Source organism: Botryllus schlosseri, chromosome 8, assembly GCF_051294905.1.
Source record: "Botryllus schlosseri isolate E-star chromosome 8, Bs_hap1, whole genome shotgun sequence".
Taxonomy (NCBI): Eukaryota; Metazoa; Chordata; class Ascidiacea; order Stolidobranchia; family Styelidae; genus Botryllus; species Botryllus schlosseri.
In genome coordinates, this window is record NC_137243.1 from 3275841 (window position 1) to 3300370 (window position 24530).

A 24530-nucleotide genomic window follows, 5' to 3' on the forward strand; every position below is an offset into this window, starting at 1 on the left:
CTTGTCGCGCTGGGCAGCTCTTGTTAGTAGCTTGCGAACTGCACTGCCTAAGACAGACTTAGATGCAACATAGGTTGCCCGGTTTCGCCCTCAATTAGGCTATAAATCAACACAATTAATTCATTTCGAAAACTGATCAAATTTAGCCTGGCAGGACAGAACGACGCCTTGCTCTCTGTACTCACTACCAGCATCAGGATTAGTCTCAGGGTGACCTACATTGAAATTAATTAATGGATGTCTTGTTCAATGTTTTTTGTTATTTTCAAACAAATTTGAAGAAATTTGTCAGCAATGTAAAAGACTCAACAACTGGAATGCAGATTCAAAATTGGCGTAAGATATACCTTATGTATACTATTAGATCAGGGGTGGGCGGCCTGCAGCCGTAGAAGGGAATTTGAGCGGCCGTCGACGCCTAATTCGATTAATATGTGTTGGCGGCCGTAGACATGCAAATTGCAATTATGAATTCACTCCCGCATTTTCGAGAGATTTTAATGAATCTTGAAATGTTTTTCGGACTCCGCGCAATTCAACAAGACTTCATTTTTCTATTTTAATGCAGTAGCGCCCTTCTTAATCTGAGCCGGAATGGGAATTGGCAAGAAATAGCAATTCGTTCGCGGCCCTGAAAAATTTTCGCGCTCCGCGCGACAATATGCACCTCCCGGCAACTATTCATAACATTGCCACTCGCGATTTCGCTGCGTACAATAGGCCATTGTGAAAAGTAGAATAGTCCGGAGTTCACCGGGAATGGATATGGACAGTTTACCGTATGAATTTTGCGTCCATATCGTTCATTGCGGCTATGCCCTGGAATGCGGCCTTACGCTACATAAGCAATCGAAATGCGGTCATGATTATCAAAAACGTTGCCCACCTCTGTAATAGATGATGTGCTCTTTTTGACATCACGATAAATGCGGAGGTCAGGGGCGCGAGTTTTTTGACCATCTCCAAGGGGGGCGCGTGTCAAAAAAGGTTGCGTGAGAACCACTGCTGTAGTGTCAAAACAGTTGCGTTCACTTCTCTCCTGCGCTGTCTTCGCCTGGTTCGGCACAGAGATGCCACTCCTGGGTTTTTCCACCCAGATCTGGGTTTTTTGAGCATCATCTGGGTTTCTGGGTTTTTATCCTTGAAATCTGTTTTTTTTTTCGATATCCAGTTCGCCAGGTCAGTTTTACGCTCGAAAATTAATTATTAGATTAGTATGGTCGCAATATCGTAAAATGCACGCACTTGAGTTCGCCATTGTCGATGGATTTTGCTGTTATTGTAACGGCAGAGTGTTGAAAATCTATTTCACTACTAAAATGAAAGGCTTCGGCTTGATGCGAGGGAGCTTCATTGAATGGTAACGTCCAGGTTGCAGAAATTCATGTTCATATAGGACGATTGCCAGTAGCGAACTCGGCACTTGGTGAACAATTCGGCATGTATCGATAAATGTCATGTAACTGTATGGTATGCACAAGCACATGAACAGACCAGGTGATGATCCGACTAATATAATCCTATTGTTATCTGAATATATTTATAGTTCCAACAGGGACACTCGGAGAGAGAGAGAGAGAGAGAGAGAGAGAGAGAGAGAGAGAGAGAGAGAGAGAGAGAGAGAGAGAGAGAGAGAGAGAGAGAGAGAGAGAGAGAGAGAGAGAGAGAGAGAGAGTTAGTTCGTTGGACACCCCTAGCAAGTTAATAGTAGTTGGACACCCCTAGCAAGTTAATAGGAGGCATTGGTTATCAGCACATTCGAACCCTAACCCTAAGTCCCTAACCCTAACCCTGAATTTCATGATTTGGCAGTTATTTATTTACACTATACATTGGTATGTCTGTGATTACTCCAAATAAAAGTGATTGTCGTAGGATTAATCAATCGAAAGCTACTTTCAATCTGTTCAGGTCTCTGAAAATACATGAAATCATCCATAGGAATAGGGATTGGATGGCATTGTATTGAACTTTCGCAGCGCGATGATATAATTAGTACCGGTACACTATTAAGTATTCACGCTGCGCCCCAATTGTTTCATTGCGATGTGTCGAGAGGAAAACAACATATTTTTGTGCGATTCGCAGTGTTAACCAAGCAAAATGTGTATTACGAGCTGTTGTAAATTCAATATCAAAGGCTTCAATGACTGTATGAGTGTATTCGACGACTATCAGGCTCCATTTTTACAGCTATCTCGTGTCTTTTGAGTGAAATATGGGATGTGGGTTTATTTCGCCTCCAATTCTGGGTTTTTCCGAAATATCCCAGTGGCATCTCTGGTTCGGCATTGAATATACACACTTTTGTTGACTGGGTAAACACTTTGTGCGATTAGTAAACGTTCATAAAAAATATGATGGATCGTAAAAATGCCATATAGTGTAGCTTTATTTCCGGAAATTAAAGGCAAAACTACTACACTTGCTTTTATACTTCAACATGTATGTTATCCAGACAAAAGAACTGATATTAATTAGAACTCAAAGTATATGATACTGGGAATTGAAAGTGAAATATAAATACTACTTTTAAAAGCGGAAAATGAATTTCAGGTCTTTAGTACAGAAAGTTTCAAAGGTGGTATGCTAAAACAGCTCTAAAACTAAAGCGTTATGATGAGCCATATATACTGTGATGAAATATTTCATATCAGCGAAGGGCGACAATGCGGTGTGAACGGAACCACGTCAACCCGCTACCTAAATTATATTCACCGATACTTTCGTGAAATCATACTGGATACTCCGTATCCACTAGGCGCGAGGCGCGACGAAAATTCTGGGCTTTACTCAACTTTTATGAAAATTAAATGTTGATACTCCTTGAAAACAGTCCCGAAATTCCTCAGGCTATCTTCCTGATTGGAGGATTAAACTACTTCTACTTGACAAACTGAAAATAGCGAAAAGTAAGTAAGTAGATCACAAAATATTACGAAGTAGAAGTAGCGAAAATCAAATCTACTTGAGTAAGTACCAGAAGTAGAGGAAAACTACTTGAGTACTTCGAAAAAGTAGAAGTACTTCGTTACTGACCACCTCTGGCAAATACACAATCTTCAGTTCAAAACTAAACCGCGAGTCTACAAAATGACAGAATAACTACAAATTACAATAGAAACTGCATTCGTACGAGGCTGAATACGCAATATAAAACATGTCTGAAGTGTATTTCATTCTGAAAATGCTACCAAAGGATATGGTTTACTATGAAAGTGATAATGCATCACAATGCACGCTTGTCATTCAAAATCTGTCGGACAACTGAAGAAACCTGCACCGGTATGTCAAACAAAAGTTGAAAAAATGAATCTGTTTTTGAATACAGTGAGAGTTAAATCTACATCGCACAAACGCACTGGACCTGATCCACGTTGAGTCCCATTTCGACACCAGTTATACCATTACCTGGTTTAACTACATTATCATAACAGGATGGAACTTCTCATACTCGGAAAACTGCTCTTAATAATCCGGACCTTTTGGGACGACGTGTAAGGATAACACCAATCGCAATGGCCGCGATAATTAGAAGAAAGTAATATGCAGCGGAAGTTTGTTCAGCGACGAATTCCCGATCACCACTCTGCTGATCGAACCTGTCGAGATGATAGTTCACAACGTCTTTCTCTAGAAACAGCCGAATGTGCACGGCGAGGAAACCCGCCGCGACTCCGCTCTTGTGAGCACTGCAAGAATCTGAACCAAAAATATGAAAGTGACAGTTCACCATGTAATGCGGAAATATTTCAGTTTTCACGGCATCAAAATCGACAGCTTAAAATTCAAGCTGGATGTATGACAAGATAGCGTAATGGTGGTGCGTCCGGCATCTTGATCGGTAGGTATTGGGTTCAATTCCAGGCCGGGTTTGACCGAAGCCCTGATCATTGATACTGGTATCTGTAGAATAGGGGAGGGGTAGTGCAAGACTTAGAAACCCTTATGAGTAGGGTTACCATATGTTGAGATCCGAAAAAGAGGGCAATTTTTACAGGCTACAAAAGATATAATGGCGGACGAGAAAACGGGTAATTAAAAAAATGTACGTGAAATATTATTGGGTCGACTAAAAAGGTCATTTTTACAACTCGACTCACGAAAGACCCGCCCCCACGTAAAAGTCGGTAGACATTCAACTTTTCATAGTCAATATTTGGCTTTCAAATCTATAGAGGACGTAATACCATAAAAGAGCCTCGGAGGACATTTTCGATATCTTGAAAAAAGGAGGACGTACATGGTAACCCTGCTTACACGGCTATATCTGCATCTTCCTTGCAGATATCGTGTGCAGGGCCGTAACTGCCGCACCCCAAACCCCCCAATTCGGGGAGGGGGCGATCTCGAAGGGGGACCAAAATTATTTCGCAAATCAAGATAAATTATAGAATATTTTGTTGGAGACAACTTCAAAATTTTCTTCGCGCGTGGTGCAATTCGAATCATATTCAAGAAATGGGCTTATGCCAATCGCGCTCGGTCGAAAGATGGGTGTCAACAAGTTAACACGAACATGAACAATGTTGTTTCATGTGTGGGCAGGAAAGAGGTGTTACCAGGTCTGAACCATGAGTACCCACCAGGCACCAGGTTTATTTTTTGCCGTGATAAGTTTGTTTATAAAAAAATATATCGTGGGATATGGCTACTGACTAGTGAGAGCAGAATTTCAGCGATCACATACCTCCCATCTCCACATCATAGAGAAGCTTTCTCTTCCTCCATTGAAGCCTAAAAGATCAACGATTTAAGACATTTGATGGAGTACCGAATTAATACCATATCGTGTCATTGATTGTATAATGTACATAATTTCAGAATTGTCAAAATCAATTTATTCATATTATTCAACTCGGTCACCCTAAAAGCTTTCGCATTCATCTACAATGACCAACCCAAAACCAACACTCATTAGTATCTCGTATGATAACGAGTCGTCAAGTAGTAGTAATCAAGAGAGAAAGTATAGAATCGTTAATTTTGATCTGAAAAGTCCATAGTCTGATATTGTGAATGAATGTCGGATGTCGGGAGTGACTATGAGTCGGATGAAGAATTATACAAGGTAGAGCTCATAGTGCTGGTAATAGTCAGGGTCGGATATTTGAAATTTATTGCAGTGAGAACTGCCTTTTCATATCGTTGTAGGCAAATAATTACTAATTGAAGATACGGAACTTCAATATGCAATCGAGTAATATATTCATATTGCAATGTCAGCTGAAAGCATTTAAATTTATTCCAGACTGAATATATTATCCAACTATAAATTACTAATCAGTTATAAGTCACGAATTCATGCAACACTAACGGAAACTGATTCAGTTGAACCACAGCGCTCCAACTTAGTTCCAAAGTGACTACAAACGGACCTTGTTTTTTCGAGGTCTTTCCCGAATAGGTACTCCTCAGCATACCAATCTCCAGCATCATTGAATGCCTCTTTAAAGCATCCGGTGCGTCTGTCTTGCCACGTCATCACCTCTTCAAGCCACTTTACGTTTAAAGCATCGCGAATGCCGATACTACCGCAGACAGCTCCTGCTCAAACAGGGTTGATATTACCGTTCCGAATGCATTCACTAACCTAGGAGTCAGGGCTGTGCAGTCGGTAAATTTTACCACCGACTACAACTCCGACTCCGACTCATCACATTTCCAATAGACCGACTTCGACTCCTGAGTCTTTAAACGCACCGACTCCGGATCCGGCTCAGACTCCGGTTCCAGCTCCGACTCCGACTCCTGAGTAGGCTATCTAAAAATACCGACTCCGACTCCGTATCCAACCCCGACTCCAACAGTATAACCAATTTGCTTCGAAAATTGTTTGAATAGCTTCTTGAAGGTACAGAACTTCAATATACAATTGAATAGTATATTCATATTGAAAGACACCCGAGATTTTAGTGCAACAAAAACTTGCCCCACTTATAACAGAAATCCTGAGACCCATTTTAGTCTACAGTTAACTGAAACAATGAGGTATATGCATTATGCAAAACTCAAACGATATTTAATACACAGGCATATTGGTATGAGTACATTGGTGATGTCGTTTGTAATTTGTATAAGCCGCAAAAATATCAAGGATAAAAAATAAACTTCGTCATCCTAGTCCTGTAAAAAATACTGTGATTTGCCCCATCCCATAAGTCTTTACTAATTAAACATTAACGACATTGCTAGATTGAACTTACCATCTTCCAAAAATATGTCCTGAAAAAGATAATTGACTTTTCCTTGTTTAAACATAGTCTCCATCTGATACACAATATTGTAACAAAGTCCATGGAGAATGTCTTCCAAACCTCCAATGTTGCTCATTTTCTGTTCAAACTGTGTTTGGCAACCAGCCTTGAAAAAACACCAGGGTGTTTCATTACAATATATACATTTAAGTAATATATTCATTGCATAAATATATTGAAACCCGAAGCTTTTCGAACTGACACTCTTCAGGGTCAATCGTCAGCGAATGAGGAATTTCAAAAACTTGCATCTAGCTACATTGCATACAACCAATTATGACGATTGCCCCTGAAGAGTGTCAGCTCGTGTAGCCCAAGGAGTCTCTTCAAATTGTAATAAACTCATACAAATCATCCATCAAATCACAATAAGCTAAAAAAAATAATTGTTATATACTCTATCTATACTTCTCATGTAGCCTACTTACTGCAACTATACGTCATACTAGGCAGGTACATACCTGCAGTCCGAGTTGAAAATAAAGCAGTTGATGTGTCGTGTAATACAAAGTCACTCCTGTTTTCGTCATCATATCCCAGCATTTGTTCACATCACAACGCTTCCCGGCCGTTCCAATCAAACTGCCCATACATTCGTCGCTTGAAGTTTCATTAAAAACTGTATATAACACAGGCATGATCACGAGAACGCGTGAAATTTTCATTCCAACGCACGCACTAACGGCCTAACAATCTAGTAATGTGATAGCCCTAAACTTTGCTACACCACTTAATTCATGCCTCTGAAAAGTCAACAATTACATAAATACACACTATCAGAGTTGGTACTGCACTGCGCTTTTATGATATGCCGGTTAGGGCTGTAATGACTTGTCTCGAGTCGTAATTTTTGTAGACTCGAATCGAGTCACTTTGTGTATTGACTCGACTTGTACTCGAGTCATTGCGCACGACTCGACCAAGTCCTATGACTTGAGTTAGTCTCGTGTATCAGGACGGATAGTTGAAAATAATCCAAGTGTTTTATCTGTTTTAATAAACATGTTAAGAATGAAAAAAAAAAGAGTGAGAGGCCTTCGATATCATACAAGAGCGTCAAATAAGTGAGTTGAATCTGACTTGAACTCGATAATGAACAGTGAACATGACTCGGACTCTAGTCTCAACACTATGACTTGGACCCTTTGCTCCCTGACTCAGATTTGACTCGTTGGTAAGTAGAAAATGACCCGACTTGACTTGAGTCAAAACTGTAAAATTACAACTTGTTTGCAACCAGATCAAAGTAGGTACCGTCGGTGCTCAAGTAGAAGTAGGAGAGGTCGAAAACCATGACCACTTGAGGAAGTAGTGCGAGTGGGCAACATCTACTCAAAGTATTTTGAAAAGTAGCAGTACTTCCTTTCTGACGACCTCTGGTCACAACCCTGATGCAAGTAGAAAAACTCCATTAATAACATACGAGCGTCCTCAACATGAATCAACGTTGGAACATATTTTTCATCCATCTTCTTCAACCTCTTCGATCGCAGTTCAAATGGCCGCCACGGTTTTTCGATAGTTGGGTAGAACATTGTATAATATCTGAAAGAGTTGGTCGCTACATCAAGCAGTATCAGTATCAGTTTATTAATATTTTCATCAGTTAAAAACACCACAAAAACTGCGATACAATGAAAAGATAGGAAGGTGCCGATACGACTTGGATAGTCTTTGAGATCAGACACCCACCTTGGCCTAGGCGAAGTAAGGAAGAGGCATGCACTCTGAATGAAAATATTATGATATGATATTCTCATGCCATGATATTCTCTACAACCGGGTGTTCGAGTAAACAAAGGGTTAGTATCGCATTTCCATATCAATACTATCATTTACATCCCATGATGTGGACCACTGCATATTCTGTCAAAAATTGACACCTCCTGGGATGCATCAATATGAATCAAGCTCTCTACACCTTGCGCATAGCGCCATTTGCAGCTTTTGACAGTCCATGCGAGCGAATTACGATCGTTTTCACAACTACTTACTTGAGTAGATTTATAATCAGTCAATTCTACTTCTACTTCAAGTAGTTTTAGGTTGTTTATGAAAGAAGTACTACTCGTACTTGAGTCGCTACTTATACTTCTACTTGAGTAGCTTTGACCACCTATGACTAATACCTTGACTACGATACTTGCAATATCAACAGTTAAGACAGCAGCTACATAAAAGAAGCACGGTCCTCAGCACCCGAAACAGGTAGACAGTCTGCAATCATTACAGTCTACGCCTGTACATTACGACGAATGATCATGAACACATAAAAGTAATCACAGCAAAACTGAAGTTGGTACCAATTTACCAACAAACATACAACAGTGAGCAGTACAAGTAGGCGAAATCTACTCGAGTACTTTGAAAAAAAATGAAGGTCATGGTTACTGACCACCTCTGCGTATCAGCATGAAAAAGCACGTTGAACAATGTGGGTTACTCATGAAAATAAGGACTAGCAAGCATAAATGTTATGAAAATATATTCAAAGAGTACACACTTGTTGTCCCTGTTCTTTATCACAGGTAACGCCAATGTACTTGTCAACTCGGCAAGATTTTGAATCTTTTCTATCTTCCTTCTTACTTCGGCAGTAAAAATAGCAGGAGAGTACTCCCCCATATTTCCTTTGTCAAGGGCTCTCATCATTTCACCTGTAAATAACATTTGTGCACTTCAGTCAATCAAATGTTCCTGTGATCAGCTATAATATGTTGAAAATGCTGGATGAACTTTCTTTCTAATTATTCAAAGATTCTTCTTCTATCCGCGCTCCTTGAATAGTTAGGATTTTGGACCACTTCGACTCCTAACTTCAAGTTCAAGTCACTTGGATTATTCATTTTTTTTTTTAAATATTAATGGCCAAGATTGGCAATATAATATCAATATACACTCATGCATAAATTTCTTCTATAAATATTGCTAGCCTAGGATTTTTATTATCCAAACAACTTATCTGTGCACAGATGGTACAGAACTTCAGAATCATATGAACCAATAACTTAGTCTTGCATTGTTAATTTAGTCACTAAAAGTACTACTGATTAAGAATCAGTCAAAAGGCTTTTAGTTAAGTTATTGTATCGTTTAATGTTTAATATCCACTTATAAAACATGTTGGAATCGAACTTAGGCTATATGCAAGAAGATTACAAATATAATTTACGGGCACAAATGGTGGATAAGATAGTTTTAGAATGACGAATAAATTGTGCCTTGTTTTAGAATTCGAATCCGCACTGTAAGCCCGCATGAATTTTGGAGATGCAACCCCCAAAGCACCAATGTATTTAGCATTCAATCGAATGGTTCACTTGAAATTGACTCGAAATCGGAAAATTTGAGATGATAAGAGTCTAGTCAACATTTGACTCGTGACTTAAAGGAAGTAATTTGACCCCAACAATGGTCAGAAGTGGCCAAAGTAATCATCGTTGCTGCTCAAGTAGAAGTAGCGACATAGATTTGCACTTGATTACAAGTAGCGATTTCCAAGTGGCTAGTTTTGTCTAAAAAACTCATCACTTTTCAGTAGAAGTAGTAGTCTATAATCATAGCCACTCGAGATAACAGTGCATAGGCAAAACCTACTTAAGTATGGCATAATTCAAAAGTAGAAGTATTTCTTTATTGAACATCTCTGACACTGGGTGAAATTCCATCTAGGTCGTGGGTGAATCCCGCACAGGTTGGAAACCGCTGAGTCACATGGACTTGAATTGTTTAGAATTAATGCAGACATATTAATACAGACTATTATGTACTTATTACTGTTAGGCTACCGATTAAGTATTTTTAAACATGCGAAAATAGTAAAAAAGTATTTTCAACTTCACCTTGCGCAAGGCGAACTCCAAAAATTCCGTCAACATTAACGACATCAAACTTTTTCGAAAAAAAATCCATCAGGCGTAGAATTGAGTCAAGTAAATCATTCAGTGTTGGAGGCTGAAAACTGTGTTTCCTTTGTTGAATTCCATAAGATCGGGACGAACCAAAGGCAAACAGAATACAGAGTAGCAACATAACTTCAAGACTTGATGCCTGTAACCAATTTCATGAATTCATTTCTGTTGTCAGCAATTCACCAGTTTAAAGTTGTAATAAAAACATTAGTAGAAATTCATTCGTAGGTCTGTTTTGTGCCATTATAATAATCGGTATTTCTAATATCCGCTCAAAACACACACTGTGCAATGCGTTACACAATACTTAATGCAATGAACAAGATGTTGAAAGGACCAAGTATACGGTCTATCAATCTAAAATTGACCCGGACGAATGGCCGATGTAACAGTGTTTCGATCTCTATATTTTGTCTTTAGACAAGTTTCTTTGAACTGTTCATTCGTTTTTCACTATGTCTTCCTCTGGGCCTTATTGTAAAGATACGGTGTCTGGGTGTTTGAGTTAAAAGATTACACCAAATCGTTTCCACACCTTTCTATCTTCTTCATTGTATCGCAGTCTTGTGGTGTTAGAAGCAGGGTTATAACCAAGTCACAAGGTTCCGGGTCACAATCACAAGTCAATATCACTTCTATTGCTTTGAGTCGAGTCGTTTTCAATTCAACACTGAGTCAAGTCCTAGTCAAAATCAGTGAGTAGAGGGTCGGGTCAAAGTCATTGTGTTCGCTATTTAGTTTTGAGTCCAATTGGGTTCAACCCACTTTTTCAACTCTTCTCTCGAGTGATATAGAATGACTCACATTCATAGTATCACAATTTTCCTCAGTCTCAAGTTTCGGGCCCAATTTTCTAAACGAAATACCAGTGATGTGGTGACTTGACTATTTTTCAAAGTTGCAATGAAATGGCTGACTTGGCTGTCCTAGTATCGAGTCATACACAAATTGACTCGAGTCACCAAACAATCGTGACACGAGTCATTACAATCCTGGTTTTAAGTGATGAAATTAGTAATAAACTGATACAGGAAGAACAGCAACGTATAGGAGAAGTCCAATTAAACCTCTACACTTCAAAACAGTGTCTATTGAATTAATGACATGGATTCACCAACTAAAACAACTTTACATAAGATAAGTTCACCTCATCATCTATGATCGCACACGAGATTACAAAAGTTGGAAAAATGCAAAGTTTCCCAGGATGATATACAATGTCACAGGGAAAGCAAATTAGCTCAAGACACATTTCAGGTTCCATGATCTCAGCAGAGGCGGTCAAAGCATGAGTCAGGATTTCTATTCAAGTACGAGTAGCTATTTCTAAGACAAGTAGAAGTATAAAATCAATGGCATGAATGGCTACCGTCTTTGTTGTATATTTGTGTTTATTACTTTCTTCTGTGTTGCAGACTGACCATTGTTATATTTTTTTAAAGATTAATACACTCGATTACTTCACTGTCATGGAGGTGATGAGTAACAAGGCCTTCATAGGTCATATCGTCACCTCGAGTCAAATTTTATGTTTGACTGACGAATCAATAAATGTCTGTCTGTCTTTGAAAAGTACTGTAGTAGATAGTTTCTAAAAGTAGAGTCAGTTTGTGGTGTCATATACTTGTAGTAGTAATTTAGAGGTGGGCTGATTTCCAAATTGCAAGATGCTTCTTTGTGATTTCCTTATAAGAACTGATGACACTACAATGTACCAATAGAGTTGTTGTCAACCAGAGTTGGATCAATTACATTGATTCAGTTCAATTACAATTACTGCCTTGCATGCTTCAATTACATTACAATTACCCAATGCCAAAAATATTAAATTGAAATTACAATTACAATTACTGTTAGACATGTAATTAACTAAATTACAATTACTGTTAAACGTGTAATCCAGGGTTAGCAACCTTTTTGCTAATCATGGCCGCATTTCGATTACTTATGTAGTCTACGGACGCACTCCAGTTCATAGCCGTAATGAACAAACTGGACGCAAAAATATGTTAAACTGTCCAATGTCCATGTCCATTTCCAGTGAACTCCGGACTATTATTCTACTTTCCATATCGGCCTATACGCACCGAAATCTGTGGTATCGAGTGGAAATGTTCTGACTAGTTGCTGAGACCTGGTATAGTCGCGCGGAGCGCGATCATTTTTCAGGTGCACTAATGGATTCCGTCATTGGGTGGATTCCGTCACCGGTAGAGTTGATAGAGGGGGTACTTTCGATACTTTAGGGCAAGTTATAAATGATCAGGGGTTTCAAGCACTTCTAAAAGTTCTAGAAATCCCTGTAACTGATAAATGTATATTCGGGTGGGCCAATTGTTATTAGTCACTTTGTACATCGTCATATCAAAAAATGAAACCAGAATACTAGCAATCCCAATTGATAGCTTGGTGGCAAGGAATTTTCCGACTGTTGACGAGAGAATTCTTAGATATAAAATTAGGACTATATACAGTGCAAGACCTTTGAATCGGAGGTAAATCGCGCGAAGCGCGCCAAAAAATTTCATTTGACTGCAGCTTCGCGTCTTATTTAGCTGCTTCCGCGAACTCAAGGGTGCTCCCCTCAGTTTGAGAACCACTGGTATAGTGGAAACATATTGGAATCGTTCAAGTGTACCAAAAACGTATTTCTTTCGCTACAAGTACAAGATTCCGATTCCGGCTCAGATTGCAAAGGGCGCTACTATATAACCCTTTGTGATCGGCCGGCCTGCAGACGAAAATTTCACTGCATCCATAAAAAAACATAGGGCTTGAATCGACGTTCAATATTTTGCCGTAAACCTGAAGTAGCCGCCTACCGGGCTGAGGTACTCTTACGGCTCAGACGCGAGAGTGAATGACGTTATGCGAGGAATTGTTCGCGATTTTTTTTAAATAAAAGAGAATTTTGTCTTCTCTTTCTCCTGACGTCATACATAGGCCTTTTCTTGGTATATGACCAGATGACCTCCTGCTATCCTTGTGCATGAATCTGTAGTGTACGTTCCAACGAGACATTTACACGCTTTTACTTTCATTCAGTGTGCATGCCTCGTCTTTACATCGCCTAGGCCTAGGTGGGTGTCTAATTCCATAGACTACTCCTAGTCGCTTCGACATCTTCCTGTCTTTTCATTGTATCGCATTTTTTGTGGTGTATTGAACTGATAAAATTGCTAATAAACCAATGATGATGATGATACTACAACGCTTCATAGCCCGGCGCTACGACATTGGTAAGGTAGAGAGGATAAGCATGACTCACGCGGCCGCGCCGCCGATGAGTAATCGATTGCGTAATCGCGTATTCTTCCAAAAGGCGGCGCGCGTCCAGTCCTATGTAACATTAGGTACTGCTTTAGCGACATTGCCTAATGCTTAGAGCTAATATATCTCCATGCTATTGAAGTGTTATCAACCTCACTTGCATAATGTGTGTAACTTGCAACTGCATAAGGCAATCGTAAGTGAACACCTGCCTTATTCGACATCGCCCAGTGCCCAATGCCCATATGCGCATGAGAATTCGTTTTACGTGATGCTGTATTGCTCTAATTCACATGAATTTGAGCTGTATTCTACACGACTAATGTTCCATGTATAATCAACAGTATTCATAGAAGCTAACAATAAATTCGAATGCCATCTAAAGCATATATGCGACTGCCCTGGGTGAACTGTTGTAAAAGTTGTTATTACAGGCTCGGGCACCGAAATAGCCTAACTCGCACGCTTATTTGTGCTGTAGGCCTGAGGTCGGCTGTCTTATACAAAACAAAGCTCCATGACAGGGATATTGATGAGTTTGCCATGATAATGGCTTATCATATGTACAATTATACAATTTTCAATTGCCTGAAGCAATTGTACATATGTTTGAAACCGCAACCAGTCAGGTGCTCTTACGCAGCCGTGATTTTCACGTAATAAGTTGTTACCTTCTTGCACGTCAATTTGAAACATCTTCTACGTGCTAATCTTCGATATAAGGACTTTCATAGAATGGTATAACCCACATCAAGTCATCGAAGATAACTGTAATTGGTTATATGACGTATAGAATGGAAGGTACATTGGTTTATATCCCAGGCCTTCATTCACGCGAACAATCCGGACATCCTTACAATTTCGATTTCGCGGGAAACGTTTTTGCGCGTTCAATCTGCATTTCAAGCAGGATATAGATTGGTATAATAGGTTATACATGGTCTGATGCATGCGTATTCGTAGGAGCTATCCATATAAAACGATTGTAACAGGTAACCAATACAGGTCGAGCTACTTTGGATTAAATAACGACTGCTCTGTGTTAAACAGTCGCGGTCCAGTATACTGGACAGCCGGTCGCAGAGGGAATCTAAAAACGAAGACACATTGAATCGCGCGAAGCGCGAAGATAATTTCAGGAATAATTGAGATCTCCCAAAAATTCGGGAGTGGATTTGTAGTTTCAATTTGCATATCGACCGGCGCCAACACATATTAATTGAATTACGTGTCGACGGCCGCACATATTCCCTTCTACGGCCGCAGGTTGGCCACCCCTGAGTTATTGATTCGGTAGAGAGTAGAGAGGTGCTCTTTGACAACCGTAGCGACGTCATTAGCAACAATCTCAAGCTATTCAGGTTTCATTCATGATACGTGTAGAATACCCTTTAATTAAAATAAACGCGAACGTATTCGAACTATGCCTAATCATGAGTAGGCTACTGAAAATTGCAAACACAGAGAAAACTTTTGGTTATTAATAGTCGCTCCTGATAACTACGAATTACAAAATTCTGGTTCACATTTACATTTTCACTTGCTCAAGAACTGTTTGATTGCATTTGATGAACATTAGGGTTCGAAAAGTTTCCGGCCCCAATATATTTGGCTAAGATTGGAGGTAAGATCGGGATAACATCTCTAGAAATGCGTGATAAAATTTGATGAAGCCCTGATTCAAAACATGAATTTATTTTTACAATTGTTGCAGCAAGCCTCCGTATTGGTCAGATATTTAAAAAATAACTCTGACCATAGTGTAGGAAATGGTTCAGCACAGGTTTCAGAAGAGTTCATTTGCTGTTCATCCATTTTTAAATATTAAGATTTAGTTTAGCCCAGCGGTTCTCAAACTTTTGTATACATCACGCCATCCTTTATGACAGTGAAATATTTCGTGCCCCCTTATCGTGATATCATATAATAAAACCAGCAATCCTAACAGATAGTTTGATGGTATGGATTGTTACGACTGTTGATGAGAGAATTCTACTATATGAAATTAGAACTATACATAGGCTACACAGAGCAATAACTATGAAATGGAGGTAAATCGCGCCAAGCGCGGAAAGATTTTTCAGTTCACCGGAGCTTCGCGCTCCCCTTCAGATGCTTTCACGCCTCCCAAGGGGGGCGACCACCAGTTTGAGAGCCACTATGGTTTAGCCTATATTGCAATTCACTAAGTTATCTGTTGTTACTGAAGTATGAAAAACAGTTTAGCATGGCTGAATTATCTAGTTAACGAGGCACGCACAGAACACCTATGTAAACAGGCTTATTATTTTATGTTGTGATTGGCAGGTCTATATAACAATGTAGCCTAATTGAAAATGTAATTGGGCAAAATTTTTATTAAATTACAATTACACAAAATAGCAATGCTTCAATTACAATTACATGAAAAAATGTATTTTATTACATTCAGCTCGATTAAAACTTACAATTGATCCAACTCTGCTGTCAACTATAGTTTTTGCTACCACCGTATATAGAGGATATTTAGGTAAGTTAATATGATAATTTCACTCATGAAAGCGACGCAACGGATCGCAATATTACTTTCCCCTTTACTAAAGCCAAAATTTCGAAGTAGAAGTGGGGTATAATCTGAAAATATAACTACTTGAGTAGTGCAAGTAAGCGAAAAATACTTTAGTACTCCAAAAAAGTAGTTCTTCATTACTGACCACCCCTGGATATCGTTCATCCGATAATTTTCGTAGTGTAATAATACATTATTGCCTCCTTACAAGCTGTTTATATGCTACAAGCATAGATTGCATGTAGACATAGATCCCTCCCTGCACAGCAATGACCAATGACTGACCGGACATTTCCAAGATAACGCCATTATCTACCTAATGCACTCCGTTTGAATTATCATTTCCAACATGCGCGCCTTACAGTTAGATACTGACATCATATCCAAGTAACATCACGCACGCTTGAAAGACAGGCAATTGCCTACATCCTGTTCATTCAGGCAGGCATAAGGCATGTACTTGCCATACGGCAGATTTCTTGAACAGATCAATGAAGATCGTATTTCTCATAACTCATCCTATCTCTTATGTGGCATTGTTCGCAAAATGACAATATCCTTGTATGACATACCCTTTTAGAAGAATGATAGGACTGCAGAAAATTATTCTATCAGACCAGCATCTGTTTTCTGTGTCGAGCAAGGTTAAGACATGCCTTAAAATTCAGTTTAAAGCAGTCTATCAATTTTCTTCAGATAAACCGTTGCTAGAACTACAAGCTGCTAAACTGCTCTGATGTATGACCCTTTCCACTCTCACTAGACAAATAGGTTAATTGAATTCGACGATGATATCTAATAGCATTGGCTACTTATTTATTGAAACAATCATACTAGTAATGCATCCATCATGTACAAATAACTGAATCGGCACGTTTCATAAATAAGATACTAAAACAACCACTAACATTACCCAACAAAATTAAGACCAAGACAATATCTGTGAGCTAACTAAAACAACATATGTGCACGAAAAACTAAATTTCTCTGATGCCAATGTAAAAGGATTCTTTAGCCTGATACATATATTTCAACACTGACACATAGCTCACAAGCAAGAACAGATGGGTTGAAACATGGATCAGGAAGTAGTTACAAGCCTTGTACAGTACGAGTTCCATAGAAAGTTGACTTTCCGCACTACATCATAAATGGTACCAACTTCCCTTATAGCAGCATAGACAGAGCCAAACAAAAATACACATAACAAAGAATTGCCAATCAATAAATTTCACGAAGCAACTAACGGAATAAGATTTAAATGGATTCAGCGAAATTCTTCTAAATTGACACCGTTCAATCACTAGTTTTTGATATTTCTGTATTGATTCAATTTCACAATAAATGTGACTTCAAAGAAACACTGATGACGTCATACCATAGTGTCCTATATGGTGTCGACAAGCAAATCTCACGGCTCAGTGAAATTGTAACTCGTCACAATTTCCATTTGGCTACAGGCAATTTGACGGTCATTTTTGACCGGCTTGCCGAGCATTAAATTTGGTGAAACGGGTATCAATCGAAAGCTGACTCTGCACTGATTACGAAAATATAAATTTTATTCCGCTCGCGGCCCTGGAACCCCCACAATCAGCCTCGAATTTTTCATTGTTATGGAGATTGGCATTGAGACGCAACAATGCTGTCTCAATGCCAATCTCCATAACAATGAAAAATTCGAGGCTGATTGTGGGGGTTCCAGGGCCGCGAGCGGAATAAAATTTATATTTTCGTAATCAGTGCAGAGTCAGCTTTCGATTGATACCCGTTTCACCAAATTTAATGCTCGGCAAGCTGGTCAAAAATGACCGTCAAATGGCCTGTAACCAAATGGAAATTGTGACGTGATACAATTTCTGAGTCGTGAGATTTGCGTGTGTCGACACCATATAGGACACTATGGTCATACTGTCACAAAGAGACAGGTCTAACCGCTCTTTTTCAGCAGTTTAGCCTAGATGACACCAAATGGATATCAGAAGCTCTAATACCATAGAGACCGAGTCATTCTTATGCCATGGATTTTAAGAAAACATGACAATGGAATTTGATATTATTTCTCAATCACAGGCACAACTGCATATTGATTTGTTTTTATGTGATAAACAGGGCTCTTGATGATTCAAAACAATGCAGTGCAAATTTGTGCCCATTTTCTGCACAACATAATACCACTCCCCATTGTCCTACTAAAGAAATCCTATTTTGAAGGGACTTTCGTAAACGTATTGGATAATAACTGCAGTTTCCATTTTTTCAACTGCATAATACTACTTTTCCTCGAGGTACACTGTAGAACTTTCATTTTCTCCTTTGCGCCACCATTTCTCTGAGGTTCTCTTCGCTTTCCTTCACGGATTTTTCTAAATAAATTTTTTTCGCCTCGAGATCTTTGACTTTTTTGTCAGAATCACTTTGCACGTTTTTTAGCATTTCCTGGATTTCGTCTTGAGACCGAAGGATAAACATTCGCCCGCAACTTTCGAACAGTCTTGTTTCTTGAGACAAAGTTGCGATTTCGGCCGTAGTCAATTTCGAGCGCGTCTTTTCTCTTTCTAGTTGGGCTATTTGGGCATCGGCAACTTTGACTTGTGATCTCGTCTCCAAGGTCTTCTTCTGAAGATTGGCGAATGCCTGTCTCAACTCAACATCAGCCATTTTTTAGATTATCGATTATTTGAATCTAAAAATTAAACAGAACAATAATGAAAGTAATTAAAAACAGGATTATTCCGACATTTGTTACATGATTTCCAAAAAATGGAACTTGCGGAAAGATTATACGAGAACAAAATTCATTTTCAACTTTGAAAATAAGATTCAACTTCATTGTTAAATCGCTAATTATTGGATCATTTTAATCGATCCAACTCAAACTGGTTTACAATATGTGCATTGATTTGTAATTGTACTGAACGTGGTTGCATTAAGACCACTGGTCGAATGGAGGACTTAAGTGCAAGCAAACAGATGTAATTATAAGACACTCTTGAAGGTACAGAACTTCCATGCATGATTGCATAGTATATTCATATTGCATTAAACCGTATTATTTTTGGCTGACACTCGTCAGGGGTGATCGTCAGTAACTAGTAGAGAATTGGGAAGAACATAGTATATCAACAATCGTGTTTACAGACGATTACCCCTGACGAGTGTCCGCCGTAAATATTCTGGTTTACTTCAACATATCATTCAATTGTCGGCTATATAGATGTAATTATGAAAATGTGAGCCAAATTCGTAGCAATTGCATCAAATAAACAGTGCATGGCAAAAATTTTGCAGTATATGACATACGAGAAAAATATTTTTTGCACTCCAACAAATATATAAGTTTGTAGACAATTACCAACTTATTCACAGAAAAAAAATCATTAAATAGGCCAGCGAGTTTGCAGTTTGCACATAGACTAACTCAGCTCAGCTTGAGTTTTCTTCCATCTTTAGTGGACTTGCCAATCATGATGCTTCTCAAGGTCATAGCTCGAACATCCCCACATCACATGAAGCCAGCTATAAGCTCATGCAATGGTGCCAAGCATGCACTTCTGGTACAGTGTAGACCGTAGGTGCACTTCATAACAAGGGACGGCCAATTTGATTACATTAATTTGTCAACCATATGATCTTTCAATTAGCCTCACTGCTTCAACTCAAACCGCATAACTGTCTGATGACTTGATAGGCCTATTATCTTCAGTACTTCAGATAATGCTCACCACACGAGATAGCCCGATCAAGATCCTGGTAAAGGTCAGCACTTCTGCAACACCTGTCATATTTTTGCATAACAATACAGTTGGAACTCAACACAACAACTAGACCTTGAATATGACTGTGGCTTTGTTTCCCAAATGGTTCATGATACAAAGACTTCAATCACGAACAAACTTCATTAACACTACATACTATGCCGTGTGGGCTTTGTTAATCACAGATTAATACATTGGAATATTGCTTGATCAAGACTACATTCCGCGCAGCATATAATTTATATAGTGGCAAAGCTTTTCGTGCATAATGACAAGCATATAAACAGAGATTCAAATGAGAACCAATTTAGAGAATGAGTGAGTTTATTGTTAATATATCTTCCTTTCAAAAAACAAGATTGCGAAACATTGAAAAGATAGAAGGTCCACAACAAAACCGATGCTTGGCTTTGTGCCGTTAAATCTTGGTAAGGGGCACACCAAAGTTTATATGTTCTATACCACAATGACTGCAGTCTTGAAAGCAATATTTGAGTAGAGTACCTCGATTCGCCTATATTAAACTAATTCATTTTTGATACAGGCTAACACTGTTGTGTAACCTATGCCTAGAACAAATTGGAATAAAATCTAGTGTATCTTAACCCCACCTGAATGCTGTTGATAGCACACACTCTAGAGCAATCAGAATTTTCAGAATTTATTATTTGAGCTACCAACATTCAACAATTTCCAAAAAATATCCAGAGGAGCGCAGGTAATCAATGATATTTGCGTAACTTCTCGTGTCTGATATTCTTCCAGGCGGCGATATAGTTTGCGGTTCCAAACCAGATACCGGCAATGAACAGCAGGTTCGCGCCGGGTTTCCTCACATGCATGTATTTAGTGTAAACGCGATTTGTAAAGCGTTTAATGGAAAAATACGTTCCCAAAGGACTCCAATCTCGCTTTGCAAACCACGCCGGAACCTCGTAAATTTTCACGTCCCGCAGCTTCCTGGTGTCCCCGGGCAATTTCATCTCAGGATGAACCTTGTGATTGTAATATTCCGGATGTCTTGCGATTCCGTCCGCCATTTTAGCTGCCCGTAATGCTCGCCAGAAAATTATGTATTGTGACCTCAAGCAACGGTATCGTCCTCCAACTTTACGAACGCAGCGAGAGACGAGACTCGAAATAGGAAGGGTGTACATGGCGAAATCGTTCAGATGGAACGTACACCGCAACCTCCTTGATATTCATACTTCGACTACTCTGCTACGGTCATTTACGCCAGGCCGATATTCTTCATTAGGACTCCTGATTTGCCGAATTTCTGTCCGCTTCTGTTCTAGACTTTTTTGTCAGACGCCGCTTACTCGGATAATCAAGGCGAGCAGGAGCCTAGATAAACGTAGGTGAGGTAGGAATTCTGGAGTCGACCTCGGGCGGACTCGAACTCGCACCCCATTGGCGTTGTCGCTATGAGCGTACCACCTTGCTATCTCGCCTAGAACATGTAAATAAGATGTGCGGTCAAGTATGCCGACCACCATTGTTGGTGGAATTATAGTCGTTTACAGCAAAACAATTTCGGCGGAACAGTATCGCGGCTGTTATCCGATAGTCGAGATTTATAGGACGATCTGGCATATATACTTTGCCTACCGACACATGCCATGCCACTTCATACTCGTCGCTTTTCCTTATTATGTTATCTTCTATGACTTGATTCGTTCAGTGTGCACTGAGCAGAGCACGACTCTTTTACATGCTCTGGGCCAGCGGTTATCAACCTTGAAATAACCGTGGTCCATCTATCCGCACTATTTAAACGACATGGAATATTCCATTGTTATACATCGTAGGCTATTCATTTCGATCGAAACATCATAGCTTTTATAGAGTAGGCTTACCATACGTCCTCTTTTAAGAGGATTTGTCCTCTTTTTTGACTTTTTTGAAAGTGTCCTCGGAGGACGCCCTTTTGTCCTCTTTTTTGAGATTTTGTCCTCTTTTTTGAAAATTTAGGCAGATTTAGAGCAAAATGCGAGTGATATGCCGCATATTAACACAGAAGTGAAGCTCCGGCGGGTATTTCGGAGTGAAAAACGGTGATTTCAGCTCTGAGCAGAAGTGAAGACCTTTTTTTTTTTTTTTTTAGTCATCAACCTGGCAATGTGGAGTAAAAAACGTTATTTTGAGCTCTGAGCAGAAGTGAAGCAAAAGTGTCCTCTTTTTTGATTTCCAAAATATGGTAAGCCTATTATAGAGGCTATGGAAACATCATATGTTAAAGATCCTTCCAAACTACCAGCGATCAGTTATGATCCCCGCTCTTAATATCGATGGTTACGGTTGGGATACCGGGTATGTGGGATATACGCTACGTGTCAGGGTCTCCGCACTGTACCCCATCGCCTTGATATTATAATTGGGCACCTGTTTAGTGTTTAACAACCCCATTCAAGAGCGAATGATTTCTGATGTCCAGGTATTAGAAATTAGGCCCTCTCTTCATCCTTCCAAAATTAAGACTCAGAATGCCAGACTTTCAAATTCAAAATTTAAATCTGTTTCTACAGATGTCTGGTACCATCACTCCATACGACACGGACTTCATTATCCCATCTACGGGTAAAACCATTGGTAAAACCTCATATCGCCTGATATTTCCGAACGGTTTGAGGGCGTCCTATAAGGTGTAACATCATTGAATACAGACATCGACGTAGCAAGACATGCAGAATAAGAATTGAAAACCAGTCTGACACAGTCAATAGGCAACAGTTGTTTTTACCCTTCCCCGAGCCAGTCTGAGGGCTTCACTGGAGTACATGACACACTCAAATCATACATGGTTATGGTTGCTGGTAATAAGGCCCGATCAAGTAGTCGGCTGCGGTGGTAGCCTACGGCATGCGTAGTGGCGTACGCAGGGTAGGTTGGGGTTCGATATCGAAATCCCGCCCTTCTGAAATGTCAATTACATCTCCAATATTTTCATAAGCTGCTGTGTCTCGACCGAACAATACGATGACACTTCCCATTCATTACATTTTCGTTTTGTGTGAATATTAAGGTTGTTGTTTTAACATTCTGTTGATGCACAGTTCATTTTATGACTATAAGCGAAAATCTGGGGTTCCGCGAAGGCTTGCAGATTAACGTATTCTATGTGTGTTACGCAGGTTAGTAAATGTTAAGAATCACTGGTCCAGTGAGATATCGATGGGATTCTCGTTTTTATTCCCACAAAATAACGGCGCTTATCGCCTATTCTAGCGCAACGAAATTGGTCCGAGTGATTTTGTTTCTGATCTTTGATATTCATCTATGACCAGACCATGAGATAGGCGCCGACTTATATTTTTTTACGAGGTGGCGAGGTCTTGTGACGTCATAATTGCTCCATATCGATGACGTCATCGTTGCACAAAAACGTACTTTACTACATGCCGCTGGGGTGCATGTGTACGCAGCACCGTAACTGCCGCACCCCAAACCCCCCAATTGGGGGGGGGGCGAGCTCGATGGGGGGCCCAAAATTATTTCGTGAATTAGCATAAATCATAGAGTAATTTTTGAAAATTTATGCAATTTTTTCAAAATTTTTTCGCGCTGCGCGCGAATTCAAGTAGCCATTTATATTTATTATTGGGTATTGGGCCATTACTGCGCCACGACCCACCAAGACATGCAATCAAGTTTTAGGCCATATAACATGCGACTCCAAGAAGTGTGCCAGAACGATTGGTAGCGAGAAAAGCTTGGCCGAAAAGGTCTATGCCCTTATGCAGACCAAAGACTTCGCTATATATACAAAATACATATAGGTTTAATTGTCCATAGGCGCCTAACTGACTGGCGCCGAATGTTCCTGTCTTTGTAATCTGAACCTCACTAGACAAATCCCATCCCGCTGGGAAAAAATTTATGCCACTGAAGAAATACCAATTTGAAATCGTGTACGTCTCTTAGTTTAGAAGCCTACGTTTGGGCGGTTCTATATTTTTTTGATATAGCAGACTGGAAGTCACGAAATAACATCATGCAACGAAGTCATATCAACGGTTCCGCCCGCCCGATGATGTTTAATGATTATTTACGGGCCCTCCCGTTTTCAAGACACTTCACTCAGCTCCACCGGTAAATCTAATTACGTGAGTAGAGAGGACAATAAATTGATAGCATATTATATATGCAATCGCCGATCTGATTGACCGATTTTATCATAAATTATCGAAAATTTTCGCGCTTCGCGCTGGCTCACAATACAGTACAGGTAATTTCGTGACAAACGCGAACAACGTGATGGGTGGGGGGGGGGGGTCTCGTTATATCACCCTATGGGAGCCCAAGACCCACGTTTTTGGGGGTCTGACGAGGTGCTGTTTCGTTCCCGCCAACGGGTATACGCCCGAAGATGTTTAATTATTATTGAGTGGTCCTACCTTTTCAAACACACCTCACTCAGCTCTACCGGCAAATCTGATTACGTGAGCAGAGAGAAGATAAAAATTGATAACAATGTATGCAATTCCCGATCATACTGACCGATGAAATAATGAATTCTAGAACTTTTGCGCGCTTAGGCGACAAAAGCTGACCCTCTCTAAAGAAACTCCCAATGAATATGATGCATAGTGGTAAACAGTGTATCGGCGGAGGGGGGTCTGGGGGGCGAAGTTTTTTATTTTTTTTGGGGGGGGGGGGGCTGACGAAGTGCTATTACGGCCCTGGGTGTACGAGCACCGTTAAACCATTCCTGTGACGTTTTAAACCCGGCCCTGCACTCATTTATATCAAACCATGCAGTCCCCAGTTATTAAATGGCATCTTA

At 39.8% G+C, this 24530-nt stretch overlaps 3 protein-coding genes across 4 annotated transcripts; all 3 read right to left on the reverse strand.

Annotated features, from left to right (window-relative positions):
- Nucleotides 1–3154: 3154 nt before the first annotated feature.
- LOC145445483 (UPF0764 protein C16orf89 homolog) lies at nucleotides 3155–16630 on the reverse strand. Of its 2 annotated transcripts, none has more exons than XM_080323669.1 (8): nucleotides 10704–16630; nucleotides 8761–8914; nucleotides 7681–7802; nucleotides 6719–6876; nucleotides 6207–6363; nucleotides 5379–5547; nucleotides 4691–4737; nucleotides 3155–3702 (listed from the first exon to the last, which is right to left on the reverse strand). In XM_080323669.1, exons 2-8 carry the CDS (start codon nucleotides 8907–8909, stop codon nucleotides 3449–3451), a joined length of 1056 nt encoding a protein of 351 aa, XP_080179795.1. In that variant the 5' UTR covers nucleotides 8910–8914; nucleotides 10704–16630; the 3' UTR covers nucleotides 3155–3448. The 2 variants fall into 2 exon arrangements, with proteins under 2 accessions (XP_080179795.1, XP_080179794.1); XM_080323668.1 differs by lacking the exon at nucleotides 10704–16630 and adding an exon at nucleotides 10100–10687.
- Nucleotides 16631–16780: 150 nt separating this feature from the next.
- LOC145445486 (prefoldin subunit 1-like) lies at nucleotides 16781–18704 on the reverse strand. The gene has a single exon (XM_080323673.1). The coding sequence runs from the start codon at nucleotides 18645–18647 to the stop codon at nucleotides 18291–18293; it is 357 nt and encodes a 118-aa protein (XP_080179799.1). The 5' UTR covers nucleotides 18648–18704; the 3' UTR covers nucleotides 16781–18290.
- Nucleotides 18705–20466: 1762 nt separating this feature from the next.
- Nucleotides 20467–20784, reverse strand: LOC145444152 (ATP synthase F(0) complex subunit f, mitochondrial-like). Its single transcript, XM_080322074.1, has one exon. It carries the CDS (start codon nucleotides 20782–20784, stop codon nucleotides 20467–20469), a length of 318 nt encoding a protein of 105 aa, XP_080178200.1.
- Nucleotides 20785–24530: the final 3746 nt, after the last annotated feature.

Coding starts and splice junctions, on each gene's coding strand:
- LOC145445483 (XM_080323668.1), bottom strand. CDS start 10,289: ATGTTGCTACTCTGTATTCTGTTTGCCTTTGGTTCGTCCCGATCTTAT. Junction 4,738..5,378: donor AAAGACCTCGAAAAAACAAG/GTCCGTTTGTAG, acceptor TTGATCTTTTAG/GCTTCAATGGAGGAAGAGAA. Junction 3,703..4,690: donor CTATGATGTGGAGATGGGAG/GTATGTGATCGC, acceptor TTTTTGGTTCAG/ATTCTTGCAGTGCTCACAAG.
- LOC145445486 (XM_080323673.1), bottom strand. CDS start 18,647: ATGGCTGATGTTGAGTTGAGACAGGCATTCGCCAATCTTCAGAAGAAG.
- LOC145444152 (XM_080322074.1), bottom strand. CDS start 20,784: ATGGCGGACGGAATCGCAAGACATCCGGAATATTACAATCACAAGGTT.